The 13,689-nt window shown below is 37.7% G+C and overlaps 1 protein-coding gene across 1 annotated transcript; it reads right to left on the reverse strand.

Annotated features, from left to right (window-relative positions):
• Positions 1-1,669: 1,669 nt before the first annotated feature.
• LOC147335420 (obscurin-like) lies at positions 1,670-13,149 on the reverse strand. The gene is made up of 13 exons (XM_086278825.1): positions 13,101-13,149; positions 12,695-12,727; positions 8,999-9,271; positions 6,087-6,370; positions 5,199-5,484; positions 4,714-4,971; positions 4,214-4,462; positions 3,931-4,050; positions 3,356-3,358; positions 2,587-2,646; positions 2,422-2,481; positions 2,030-2,092; positions 1,670-1,811 (listed from the first exon to the last, which is right to left on the reverse strand). Exons 1-13 carry the CDS (start codon positions 13,147-13,149, stop codon positions 1,687-1,689), a joined length of 1,863 nt encoding a protein of 620 aa, XP_086134951.1. The 3' UTR covers positions 1,670-1,686.
• Between the last annotated feature and the right edge of the window lie 540 nt (positions 13,150-13,689).

The raw sequence follows: 13,689 nt of genomic DNA on the forward strand, positions 1-13,689 counted from the left end.
AAAATGTGAAGAACAGAAATGTTGAACTTTTAATTGTTTTTTCATGAGTTTTAAAGATTTTCCTACTGACGAAGATTTTCTTGGCCCTTCAAGCTACACCTGAGTAATCAAATAATAGATTTCTGTAATATTACAAAATTTCTTTTTAAAATTTGAAACACAAAGACTAGCACTTCATTTATTTTTTTTAATATAAACTATCTCAGGATTACATGTGTAATTGAAACATTACTTTCACTGGTCCCATCCACATAAACTCAAAGTGGGCTGTATGTGGCCTGTGATGTAAAATGAGTTTGACATGGTTAAAATTAAATAACCAGAACTCAGCTAATGTCTTATTGAGTCAGTAGAAGGCACTCTGGTGCTGTTGATCAAAAAGACCGATTGCAGTAGGCTGGAAACTGCACACGAGCAGCTCAGCAGTAAACAAACCACAGCTTCACAGTTAAGTAAGTCACATGAAGGAGACTTTCACTCATTTTTACAACTCTAACATCTCTGATTGGTTTGTTATTAAATCAAATCTCCACTGAGTGATGGGTCAGCTTTGACACAGTAGACATTTTTCCTTGTGTTTGTTCATTGTTCACTATCGTGCAGTTGTTAATTAACCATGTTGTGCTTCATATATAGGACATTGCTGATGACTGACTGTTTCTGATCATTTGCTGCTGTTTTGGCATCACAGAGCTGGATGTGAGGACGAGGCGCAGTGAGGTGGTGAGGATGGTGTAACATCACATAGCAGGAAGGTGTGTAATTTAACTGACCTCAAACATACTGTCCCACAGTAACACTGGCTATCACAGCTGCTCATCTCTGCAGAAGACATTGGGAGGTTGGGTTTGCTTCACATGTTGATCTTAAGTACTGACACGTTTGTTCTCAAGTTATTAATGACTAGAATTACCTAAAACCAGGTGAATAAAGGGAACGTGTCTCTTTATGGATTAATTTGATTTATAAACATGATCTTCCAGTTCGGAATTCTGTAGATCGCTACTCTGTCTGAATTAAGTTTTTCTTCCTTTATTTTATGATGAACACCATGGAAAATATACAGGTAAATGACACACGATCATTTCTGTTGTTATTTATTCATTTAGTTCATTTGGCAGGAACAAACTAACTATAAATACATGACATTGTTACAAATGTTTAAGACAAAACAAAAAAGAAAACAAGAAAAATATTCATTTCATTCAAATCCATACAGTACTGATCAGATCATTTTTATATCATTTAGATCTTTAAACAAATACAGTAAAAGTATCTGTAGGTGCCCATAACAGTACTTTCTAATGTAACACTGCTGACTTTAACTCGAGCTATCAGCTTCTAAGATCACATATTTCACACTTTGTTCTCACTGATGCTGAAACAGGAAACATTCAAGGTTTTATAAAAAGAAAGCTTTAAGAATGAATATAAAAACAGCTGAATGTATAGAGCATAGATTTCAAATAGAAATATGCTTTATGCTATAAGAGAGTACTCAGTCTATAGGATATTATTACTTAATATTGTAACTGTACATAAAGCTGAGCATGTCTGATATTTGGGCAGCAGAGGAGCAAGAGTGGCTTCATAAAAAGCTTCTTCTTGGCTTTGCTGCTACAGCTCTCCTCACTGACCTGTAAGACAAGCACAAAAAGACAAAGTGATTTCCAACATGTAAAGATATTATGAGCTGAAGACATTTAATAATGTGAAGAATAAATCAGCCTGCATGGCAGCAGAATTACTGAGAGAGCTTCCTGATGTGACTTCAGAATAAACTGCTGCATCAGCTGCAGGACTTGATGTTCCTGTGAATGAAGAGAAGATCATTGAAAACAATAATATCATTAACCAGGAGGAAACTGGATGTCTCCACTGATGCAAAGATAAAACTAGATTTTATTAACCAAGTAATTAGTACGCATGAAAACCTAAATACAAATATTAATATAAACAGATTTACATTTTAAGAGCAGATAAACATGTTGAACAATATTCAGTGGAGATGATGGCAGACTTTGCTCACCTTTGTTTTTCTTGGCTTTTTCTTTTTTGGGCTGTTTGACCTCAGCATACATCAGACTGTCCTCTAAAAGAGACGTCAGAGCTCAGGACACATTTGTTCAGCACAGATATGATACAAACATGTTGGATACACATGGAATTTAAACTTTTTACAACTACAGGGAAAGAAATCTAAGTAAAAATCATTTGTTGCCTGTGACACTTCAGCTTTGCATGTGTGTGTTTTGTGATTGAGGTCTGGGTCAGAATCTGTGGATGCTGTGATTCAGTAAAGCTGAAACACTGATTAGTAAGTGAATAACTAAACTCCATGTTGACCTATAATTACCTGCAATATAATGATGTGATGACACGTTCAAGTACAAACACTGAATGAGACTGAGGTGACTGTACCTGCATCTCCCGTCTTCACATTAGCATAAACAGCACTCTGCTCTGGTTTATGATGCTTCCCTGTTAAGATGATCGAATCCACAAAAGAAAAACATTTAATACATTTTTTAACTTTTCAAAAACTTTCCAGGCTTTTTTTCTACATTGTATATTTTGTGTACTCACACTTATTTCCAAAGTTTTCCAGTTCAATATTAGAGTAAATGACATCTGGGGGTTTATCTGCTGAAATGTTCATATTTTAGTTACACAATTGTAAACCAATGACATGGTGCCAGTTTCCTTAAATGAAAAGACTGTTTCATCTCTAGCTGCTCTGTGCTTTTCACATGATGTACTGCACCAGTGTTTCAGTGCCTCACACATGAAAACCAACATGACAGATTTTTCAAAGATAAATGAAAAAACAGAAAAACCTTTTACAGAGTTTCATTAGTTGTGTTTAAGTCAACAACAGGACTATCAGATATTTTCAGAGCATGAACCCATCATGGTGTTACTGTTTGTGTTGTTCTGATATGAAACAACAACATTTGTGGATTCTTTCAGTCGAGTTAAAGATACAATCAGGTTGTAAAATCCTGTTTGTTTCTGATCTTTTGTGCATGTAGTCAGTTGGTTATTTGGATGAAACTGAACCTAAGAAATGTTCCTGTTAATGGAGACTGAATGAAGAGTCAATATTAATAATGATAATAAAGATCGGTTTAAGTGCTGACCACTTACTCGAGGTCTCAGTGTCAGTCATTTCCTGTTTTATTCTCCCCTGTTTCTTGTGTCATTCTGTTAACATGTTTTCCATTAGTAACTAAAACACAGTTTTCAGGGTTTTCCATCAGATCCAGTAGTACTATTTTAGTATTTACTCAACCGGAGTTCCAAGTGATCCAAGGTGATCCCAAAATGTGACGTCAATAGAGTACATGCCACCGACTGACTGGTCAGTGGCACCACTCGATGAGTTACGAGAGCTTCTTATTGATAAAAAAAAAAAAAGCCATTTTTGAAACCCGGCAACCCAGAAATGGCTACACAAGCAACACCGTGGCCCCGAGTCTATAGAAAGATGACCGAGCAGCAGGTAAATCATCGCCGTGATGTTCACCTTTGTTGAATCATTTGTGACAAATACTAATTAAGTCATGGGGTGCTCGACCACGTCACTATGACGATGGCCACACACATTAGGTGGTACTTGAGCGTGATGGAAAACCAGTCGATCTGAGTAATTACTAATGGCAAAGAGGCTTTAGTTAGTTAGTTAACACCTGTTACTCATCATCTCATTATCATGTGTTTTATAAACTGCCTCAGTTTTCCTTTGCTTTGTCACATCTTTCCTCATAGTTTGTTTTCCTAAGAATTGTAGAAATGTGGTTTCCAACTTTTATTTAAATTTGGATTTGTACTGAGTTTAATTTCTACAATAAAGTCATCATTTAGTTTAGTAACCCTGAAAGATTCCTAATGTAATATGAATAATAATAAAAACAGAAAAGAGGCTCTTACACTTGGACTGTCTGCAGCGATACAACAAGAGCAGGAGAATAATAATGAGAGAGACTCCACAAACCAGTCCAACCATCAACCACACAGGAGATGAAGAGCTGTCAGCTCCTGACACAGTTACTGTGACACAAAACAGAAATTAATTATTAATAAATTATAATCTTATAAACAAATGCATTTATAAAATAGAGCCAAGTGACTTTGAGACTTAAATCAGACAATCTAATGTTCCTTCTCAGTCATTGGTTTAGAAAACTCCATCAGATGTTTTGATCCTGCTCACCTTTAACTGACATCCAGCTCTGTGCTGACTCTCTTCCTGAGTACTGACACTTGTAGAAACCTTCATCAGACTTTGACACTGCAGAGATCTTCAGCTCCCCTCGGGGATCATTTTGAATAAGTTTGTCATTGTGATAGAAAAACACATTGGAAAGTATTTTTTGTGTTCTCAAACTGCAGCTCAGACTAACAGAAGCTCCCTCAGTCACAGGATGAACAGGACTCACCAGGATAGGACCATTACCATCATCTGTGACACAATCACACACAATTGTTTCAGTCACATCAGCTGGTGCACACTTTTAGAAAAAGCTGACAAACAATAATAAGAACAGATTGTACAAATGTTCATCATGAAGATCTGATCTTGTGTATTTAAAAACTGCTGTATGTGTTTTATTTTTCCCACATGAAATGACTTCACATACAGCAAAGCTGGAACAAATGTTCATGTGACGTCTAAATCATCCAAATCCAAGTAGTAAATGTATAATAACATACTCTGTACAGTGATGTTGACTGCACTGCTGAACTCTCCTGATCCAGACTCACACCAGTACACTGCAGTATCTGACTTTGATGTGTTGATGTCACATGTGGATCCAGTCATTCTCCTACAGACAGAGAGTCGGCCGTCCTCAGAGAACTTCCTCACTCTCCACTCAGTGAAGTTTCCCTCACAGGTCAGTGAGACAGAGTCAGAGGTGAAGTGTTGCACTCTGTCAGGACTCACTGTGAGAGACGCTGCTGCATGAACATCTGGAAACAACATGCAGTGAAGACACAAAGCTCACAGATGTTAGGATCAACATATCACAGTGGAAATATTCTTTTACTTTAATGTTTAAAGGTCAGTGCTAAAAGACGCAGTGTTCGTATAATTTTCACCTTCAATGCTACCCCCCCCCCCCCCCCAAAAAAAAAAACCCATCAATTTACATTTTTTTGCTGTTGCATTACTTGAAAAAAGATAGAATCAAACTGACCTGCAGACCAGACAAACTTTGGTTGACTGTGATCAGTGTGATACTCTGGGTCTCCTCTTCCAGCTCTGCACACATATCCTGCTGTGTGTGTCTGTCCATGAATGATGTAGGAGTCCTGTGCAGTCCCACTGCCATCAGGTAGCAGCTCATAACTGGAGGATTTCTCTGATAGATCAGGAACAGCTTTATACCAGTAGAAGCTCCATCCTGCAGACGGATGTTCAACCTCACAGTTCAGAGTTACTGAGGCTCCAGGACTCAGCCATGATGGAGACACAGTGAGGACAGGACGGGGTTCATCTGTTCAACAAAGATTTTCTCTCAATCTTTCGTCTCTTAACTCTGAATTCAATGTCACTAAAATGTTGACTCACAAATATTTATGATGAACTTTAAGAGTGAGACTATCTAAACATGTCAAATATCTCAACATGTACTAATAAAAACACATTTTTACAAACTGTTTCTATTTCCAGGTTAAATGAACTATGACTCTACTTACTGTCAGAAACTGTCAGTGTGACTGAATCACTCCACTCTGTTGTTTCATGCTGTGAACTTTTCATTCTGCCCTTACAGCGATAGTTTCCACTGTTGGATGATGAAGCAGATCTAATCCTGTATTCATTTTGATTTGGAGCTTTTATCCTGCTGTTTGTTTCCCACTCATAATCCCACTCAGTGTCTCCTCCATGGATCTCACATCTGACAGTGATCGTCTCTCCTCTGTATATCTCAGACCAGTTTGGATACAGAGTCACAACAGGCCTGTTTGAGGCTGTTACTGTTCAAGAAAGTACAATAAAAACACATGAATGTCAAAAATGTTAATGCCTTTTGTTCTTCATCTTCCTCCTTAATCAGGAATTTATCTGACTTCATGTTAAACTGACCAGTTTTCCCAATCCTGACTGACTGGCTGTCCTCTGTGTAGTAAACTGGGTTTCCTCTTCCTCCTCTGCACCTGTAGAGTCCTTCCTGTGAGACACTGATTTGTCCATTTGAGTGGAAAACTGCATCTTGTGTGGTCAGGGCTTCAGAGGATTTCTCATCTCTGTACCAGTAGTATTTCCATCCAGATGATGATGATGGGCTCACAGAGCAGGTCAGGGTCACACTGCCCCCTAATGGAACAGCTGTGTTATCAGCTCTCAGTTTGGCCTTTGGTTTATCTGCAGTTCAGTTTAGAAAAAGAACAAAAGTCAATGACTGAATCAAACCAGTTGAAATAACTTGGTGGAAATATGGAAATAATAAATATCACATAACTTTAATGGTGAAGCTGCAACAAACTGTACAACTATCACACAAACACAACACTAATCTTTCATATTTAATTTGCTGCATTTCTAAGTTAAAAACACACATGAGGAACAATCAGTGGATTTAATGTTTCTTAGTGGATGTGGTGGAGCAGCTGAGACAGATTCAGCATTTGTTCTGCATTTCATCTTTCATGTATTAGAGCTGCACAGCAGAGAAGTTACTCTCATATGTTTTGTTCTCTTCACTGTGAATAAAAAGCTGCTGTTCAGGTTTTTGTTGTTGGAATAAAAACTAAACATTTTACTGACCAACATGAAAGACAGTTATAAAACTGTAAGAAAGAAGAAGTGCTTTTTCCTTATTTAGATACTCTGGATGAAAGATCTTACATGACACAGTCAGTGTGATGATATCACTCCACTCTGAGAAGAAATAGTCCCTTCTGCCCCGGCAGCTGTATCCTCCACTGTCAGACTCAGTAGCTCTGATGATTCTGTATTCATTGGATGTTGGAGGTGTGTTTAACTTGGCTGCTCTCCATTCATACGTCCACTGAGCTCCTTCACCTCCCTGAATCTCACATCTGACAGTGACTGTCTCACCGCTGTATATCTGAGTCCAGGATGGCTGCAGGGTCACAGTGGGCTTACTGGGAACTGTTCACAGAAAAATATCCAGTTAGAGACAAATAGAAACATAAAAATTCTGATGTTTAAAACATGAGAGTAACGTGAGTGAAAAAAATAAACCTCCAACAGGCTACAGGGTTAAACCACACCTCGGGCCAGTCTGACCACTGATAACTGTTTTGATTCTGGCACAAATCCTACTTGGCAAAATAGCTACAAACAGCAAAAAGACAGTGAAAACCAGGCCAGAGGCAGGACGGCTTCATCAGGATGCACTGAGATATTTTCAAACACCCTGACCTGTAGCTGGTTTTTGATAGCATACTGTGCTACATGAAGAACTGTATAGCACAGCTGCACAGTAGCACAGAGGAAATAGCTCCACAGGGTTATACAGGTCACCCAGAGGATAGTCGGCCATCCTTTGCCCTCACTTGAAGAACTGCACAGCTCCCGCAGTCTCAGGAACACGAAGAAAATCCTTCAGGATCCATCTCACCCAGGTCATGCACTGTTTGAACGTCTACCTTCAGGCAGACATTTCAGAGCCATAAAGACAAGAACTAACAAACTAAGGAACAGCTTTGATCCCTCAGCCATCACCATGCTGAACACTGAACAATCAGATCCAACACAACTCTCATATACAGAGAGTAACACAGAAACAATAGTGTTGTTGTTTGTTATTAAAACAAATTCTGAAACTTTTCACTGCAAGGTCTCATTTTTCTTTGGAATTTGAACTTTTGTAGCTAAAACACATTTTTTAAAGGTCTGAATCGTTTTGTTGATGTTTTTTGGAGAACACATTCTCTGTGAGGGTGAGTCCTTAATCTCACAATTATTTACTTAAATCAAGAACAAAACGAAATAAATGTTTCTATTTTCCCACATATCCAAGTAATCTTTTTTTTTTTTTTTTTTAGTTTTGAAATCACATTTTATTATGTATGGTCATGAATAGAGAGAAAGAGCCAGTTACGCAGCTGTATACAGAGTTCAATTGTAATTTTTCTTCTTACAAAAAAAAAAAAAAAAAACCCTTAAAAAAATAGAAGAAAAAAAATTGCACTCAGCTTTACACGATCCTTAGAAAGTAAGCCATCTAAAAATTAACAACAATAGCAACAATAATCATTAGCAGTCAACATAATAGTCTTACCACTGAAAGCAGAGGATGATTATTTAGTCTGAATTCTGTTATACTCCTTGCAAAGGTCCAATGCAGAGTAGCAAGCCAAATTCTCCTTGACATGCTTTTAAATAAATTTTGTCACTTTAGTTTGTTTTTTTCCTAGTGAAAAAAACAAAATGTGTGCAGTGATTTGTGTCCCTTTCATTTCTCAGCCTAAGCTCAAGCTAACAAAACTGGACAAAAAACCCCCCAAAAAACATTTGCATACATTCTAAATAACACCCAATTTAAATCCCTTCTCCCTTAAACCCGGAGTAGCTATAGTAAAGGCCTATTTCTATTATTATTTCATTAATCTCTCTCATTGTTTTTAAGTAAAGTACGATCGGTTTTGACACTAGAAATTGAACTGGCCATGAGACCACTTAGTTACTGTTGAAAAGAAAAGCGGGAGACAAATACAATTCAGACTGCAGAGTAATAAAGACAGAACTGGATGCGAGAGGGGTAATGTATGGGTGGTGAAAGTGCATTTGACATATTCACTCTGGGAACTGTAGGCTGCTGAGCTGGATTTAATATTTAAATGAATGAATGGATGTGGAGGTCTCAGAAAGGTGGGTAGTGGTTGAAGTGGGATCAGATTTCCCTTTCCCTTTGGCTGTCCCCATACACAAGTAATCTTAATGAACAGAAAACTCATCTAAGGGTTAATAAACTCACAGCTATATGATCTCTTAGTCTGGTAGAAATAAAATAATTAAACTCACGAGTTTCTGTAACTGTGACGTCACTGCTGTCCTCTGTGTAGTAAACTGGATCTCCTCTCCCTCCTCTGCAGTGGTACAGACCTCCTTGTGAGACACTAATAACTCTGTTTGCTTCATTTCCTCTCATGAGCTGAGCTTTAGAAGAGACTGAATCACGTCTGAACCAGTCAAACTTCCAGCCAGCAGAGCCCTCCACAGAGCAGCTCAGTGTCACACTGCCCCCTGCTGGTATGACTGAACGTTGTGCTGTCAGTGTGGCTCTGGGTTTACTTGCTGTTGATGTTACAGGAAAGACAAACATCAGACTGTCACTTGCTTCAGGAAAAACTTTATTATATAACAAATAAAGATTTCAACATAAAAACTCAATAGTAATTTAAAAAAATCCAATTTATTTTTATTAATTTATAATTTATGTATTTTTTTAATTCAGTAAGTGCTTAATAGGTCACAACCCTGGATGATGGGTTAAGAAGATGGATGGAGTTCAATAATAGATCTCAGGTTTCTCAGTGTGATCATCACACTTGATGCAAACAGGAACCAACAGTACAAGAAAAAAAGTGTCTTCAAAGCAAATTTGATGAGAATCAACAACTGGCAGCAGCACACATGAGGACAGCACAGGTATCTCAGCTAACTGTTAGCCAGCTAGAGAGCCAGGAGCTAACACTGGATGTATATAACATGATGGTAACTTTATCAGAGTGAATCAAGAATCAGGTGAGACTGTTTTTATGCTCTGTCACCAAACTGTACTCCTAAATGCAGAGACAGGTGAACTATACACTGTTAGCTGATCTGAGGCCAGTTGATTGTGGTCGCTCTTATTATCAGATTTTTTGTTAATCTGTTTTTTATTTAAATGTTTGTTTTAAGGATCATGATCACATAAATATATATGCATAAAGATGCATAACCAGTGCACAGTCAGCAGCATTTATCAGTCATAATTTACACAGATGTTTTTCATACTGTATGCTATCCCCGACCCCAACCAGGGCTGTGATGTGATAACAGAACTCTTCTCTGTTGATGATCAGCCTTTTCTTTTTTCAGCATCTGTATTTTCCATCGTCAGACAGCAGCTCTGCTCATTCTGTATTTATTGATCATGTTTGATCCACAACTTCAAATAAATTATAAAAATAAAATAATTGTGTATAATTCTGAGCTGCAATGGTGGAAACCAGGGCCGCGCAGAGAGGTTTAAAGGGGCGGGTGCTCAAAGTTAAAAAGGGGCACATTGAACCAGGCTGAATAACAACAACACACACTCATCAAGAATCTAATATGGGAAGGGCAGGGGATTGTTGATCTGAGACTGTAGACATTAAAAAGTCCATAGGAGAGATGGTAGCTGATTAAACAAGTATCATGAGATAATAACAAAATGCAAAGATTGGTGACAGCGCTTGGAACCATAAGGACACAAAAAACTGTGAGAAATAATTTAGGCTCTGCCTGTGAATCACTCTTTGCTTCTCTTCTTCCTTCCATCCCATCTTTTCATATATCACTCTCCACTTGCTGTCTATCTGAGAACAAGGCACAACTTGCTATTGCAATAAACTATAATCTAATTATCCACACCTAACAACTCTTGCACTTAATCTATAATAAAATGATGACAGAAAAATGTTATAGCCCTGCCTTTAGTAGCCTCACACAGCTCCTACTGTTTCCTCCTCATGTCCTTACCAGGCACGTCTGGACAATGTTATATCATGAGTAATATTTTTTTTTAAAAATCCATCTAAATAAAACACACACATGCACGCACACACAGTGACATTTTAGACCTTCTTCAGAATACTGTATATACTAAGGGCATCATGGTGCTGATCCAGAATCCTTACATTATTATTTATTACTAGAGCTACAATAATAAAGCAATGAGGAGGGGGAAGTAATAAATATGAAATAATGTATTTATGATGATTCCATTTGTTTCACTATCCACTCTGTGCAGGGGCAAAGCTTATTACATTTTTAAACTGTAGAGATACAATAATTTTACTGCTGTAAAATCCAAATTTTGTCTTATTTAAAATATAAATCTAATATAATCTGCTTCTTAATGTATGTTCTTTAAAATACAGCTTGTGTTTTTTAATATATTATAATTATAATAATTATTATGTGGACATGCATATTAGATCGTTTTTTAGTGAAATATAATCCTTCCAGAAAGGCAGGAAAAGCCCGGAAACTTACTTTAAAACTAAATATGTTTCTAAATACTTTAAAACTAAATATGTTTCTAAATACTTTAGAACTAAATATGTTATAAATACTTTAAAACTAAATATGTTCCCTAAAACGGTGACAGAGCTACAGACCCATGACAGCCTTACACAGGTAGCCAGCAGCTATGACCAGCACTACCTGTGCAGTTAATAAAAGGACAGGTAATGTTTGTGGCGCTGTTGCACACACAACACGCTCGTTTGTTTCAGTTCGTCAGTTGCAACAAGACATCTTACCAACGTGTACATAATAAGCTAATACTCCTGGGTGCTACACACTACAGTGTACGCTGTACACCTACTTACTGGGTTTGTCGCATCAGTCTGTGTCTCTGAGTTAACTTGTGTTTCTCCTACAGCTCCGGACCGCTAAAAATGCGCGTGCTCTTTGTGAGCTCGTTCCCGGCTCGTAACCAGCGCGTTCTGCCGTCAAGGGCGATCATTGGTTAAATGTGATCATGTGACTGATGCAAGCCAGATCCTTTTATTTAGCAAAACTGTGATCAATAGTTAAATATTATTGCTGAGGGGCACAGACAAGACTCCGCACGCACGCACACACACATAAAAAAAATAAAATAAAAGAATTTTTATTTAAAAAAATGTTGCCTCAACAAAAGGGCACTTTGGGCACCCATCAGGAAAGGGGCGGGTGCTCAAGCCCCTCTAGCCCCCCCCTCTGCACGTACCTGGTGGAAACTACACATGTGCAAGTACTGAAGAAACTGAGATCATCACATCTGTGTTTAATGTTTGTTACGATTTTCTCTGATTTTGTTACTAAACTAAAACAAAGAACAATATGACTCAATGAAATGTGTCCAACTTACATGATACAGTCAGTGTGATGATGTCACTGCAGACTGAAAGACTCATGGTGCAGCAGCTGTATCCTCCACTGTCAGCCTCAGTAGCTCTGCTGATTATGTATTCAGATGCTGATGGTCTGATTAATGTGCCATCTCTCCATACAAACAGCGACTGACTTCCTTCACATCTGACAGTGACTGTCTCACTGCTGTATATCTGAGGCCAGGATGGTTCGAGGATCACGGTGGGCTTATTGGGAACTGTTCACATAAACACATCAAGTTAGAGATTGATGGAAGCATCAAGTCATTTTGAAGCTGAACTGATTTTATTGCTGCTGTTAAGAGTCAAAAGATTTACTGCATCCTGGTGACATTTGGACTTGACAATAATAAGATGTGTTTTTATGAAACAAATTAAAGCAGTTAATTAATATTCTGAGTAAAACCACAGAGTGACTGCACAGACCTGCAGGATTTAACTCACTCACTGTTTATAAACCCATTTAGTATCTTAAATAAAACGATGCACAAACAGAGAAACAGAATGTGATTTAAAATGGTGCATGAAATACAAAATATCAGATAAAATTATACATATTATATCAATGTGAAGAAATGAAAGAAACATTTCTCACCTTCAGCATTAACGTAGAAGAGAGAACCGAGCACTAAAGTAAAGATTAAACATCATCAGGATCAAACTGACAGAAAATCAAACTCAAAATGAACAAAAGTGTTTTTTAAAGATTAATTTTCACATGACACAGTTACTGCTCATCAAAATATTTCTGTGCATAAAACACTATTAATATATGAACTTGTACACAGCAATGAGTCAAGTGCAACAAGCAGCGATGTATCCAACATGATACTCAGACTAAACTGAACCAAGGAACCAGCCAACATTTGTCTGTAACTTTCATAAACATCACAAATATGCTTTGTTCAAACTCTCAGATAAACACTTCAAACCAGTGATACACTCTAATTCTCACACATGAGAAACACTTTCATTAATCAGTGCCATTCAAACAATGTCACAAATGTACTTACACAATAACCCCGTCATGCAGAGCAAAGAGTGCCCCATCCTCACATCCAGCCCTGCTGCACTCTGATCCTCAGCTGATCTCAAACACTTTGACTTTACATCAATAATAAAAAGAGAAGCTGCATTTAATACAGATAAGACCAGAGTGTTTCTTCTGACTGTGGCCTCTCTGTGCTTCCTTTCCTTTTATACAAACCTCAAACAGCTCCTGTAGCTTTGACCACAGCAGTTGTGTGACGTGTTCACATTTCCTGTCTACTGCAAACATGCAGGCTTGCTTCTTGTGTTTGCTTCTTACCTTCTGTTGTTTCAGGTCAGGTGACATATTTACCAGCTCATAGTCATGTTTTATTATTATTTATTTTTATTCTTTTATGTGATTTGTGCAGTGTCCTGTGTGGTCATCATAAAGCTGCGATATTTTATCTCGAGTCATCTTATCAGCAAATGTTTCTGAACATCCACAGACTTTTATTGTGCGATACATGAATGCTGTCTTCCCAAAATGTATTGTTTTCAGTTTCTGGCCACCACACTCACTCACTCTCCAGGATTATGCACAGACAATGATCTCCAAAT

The sequence above is a fragment of the Aulonocara sp. 'chitande type north' Nkhata Bay genome, linkage group LG3 (genome assembly GCF_057382095.1).
Source record: "Aulonocara sp. 'chitande type north' Nkhata Bay isolate Kocher_YH1m ecotype deep benthic linkage group LG3, A_spYH_male_GT1.1, whole genome shotgun sequence".
NCBI lineage: Eukaryota > Metazoa > Chordata > Actinopteri > Cichliformes > Cichlidae > Aulonocara > Aulonocara sp. 'chitande type north' Nkhata Bay.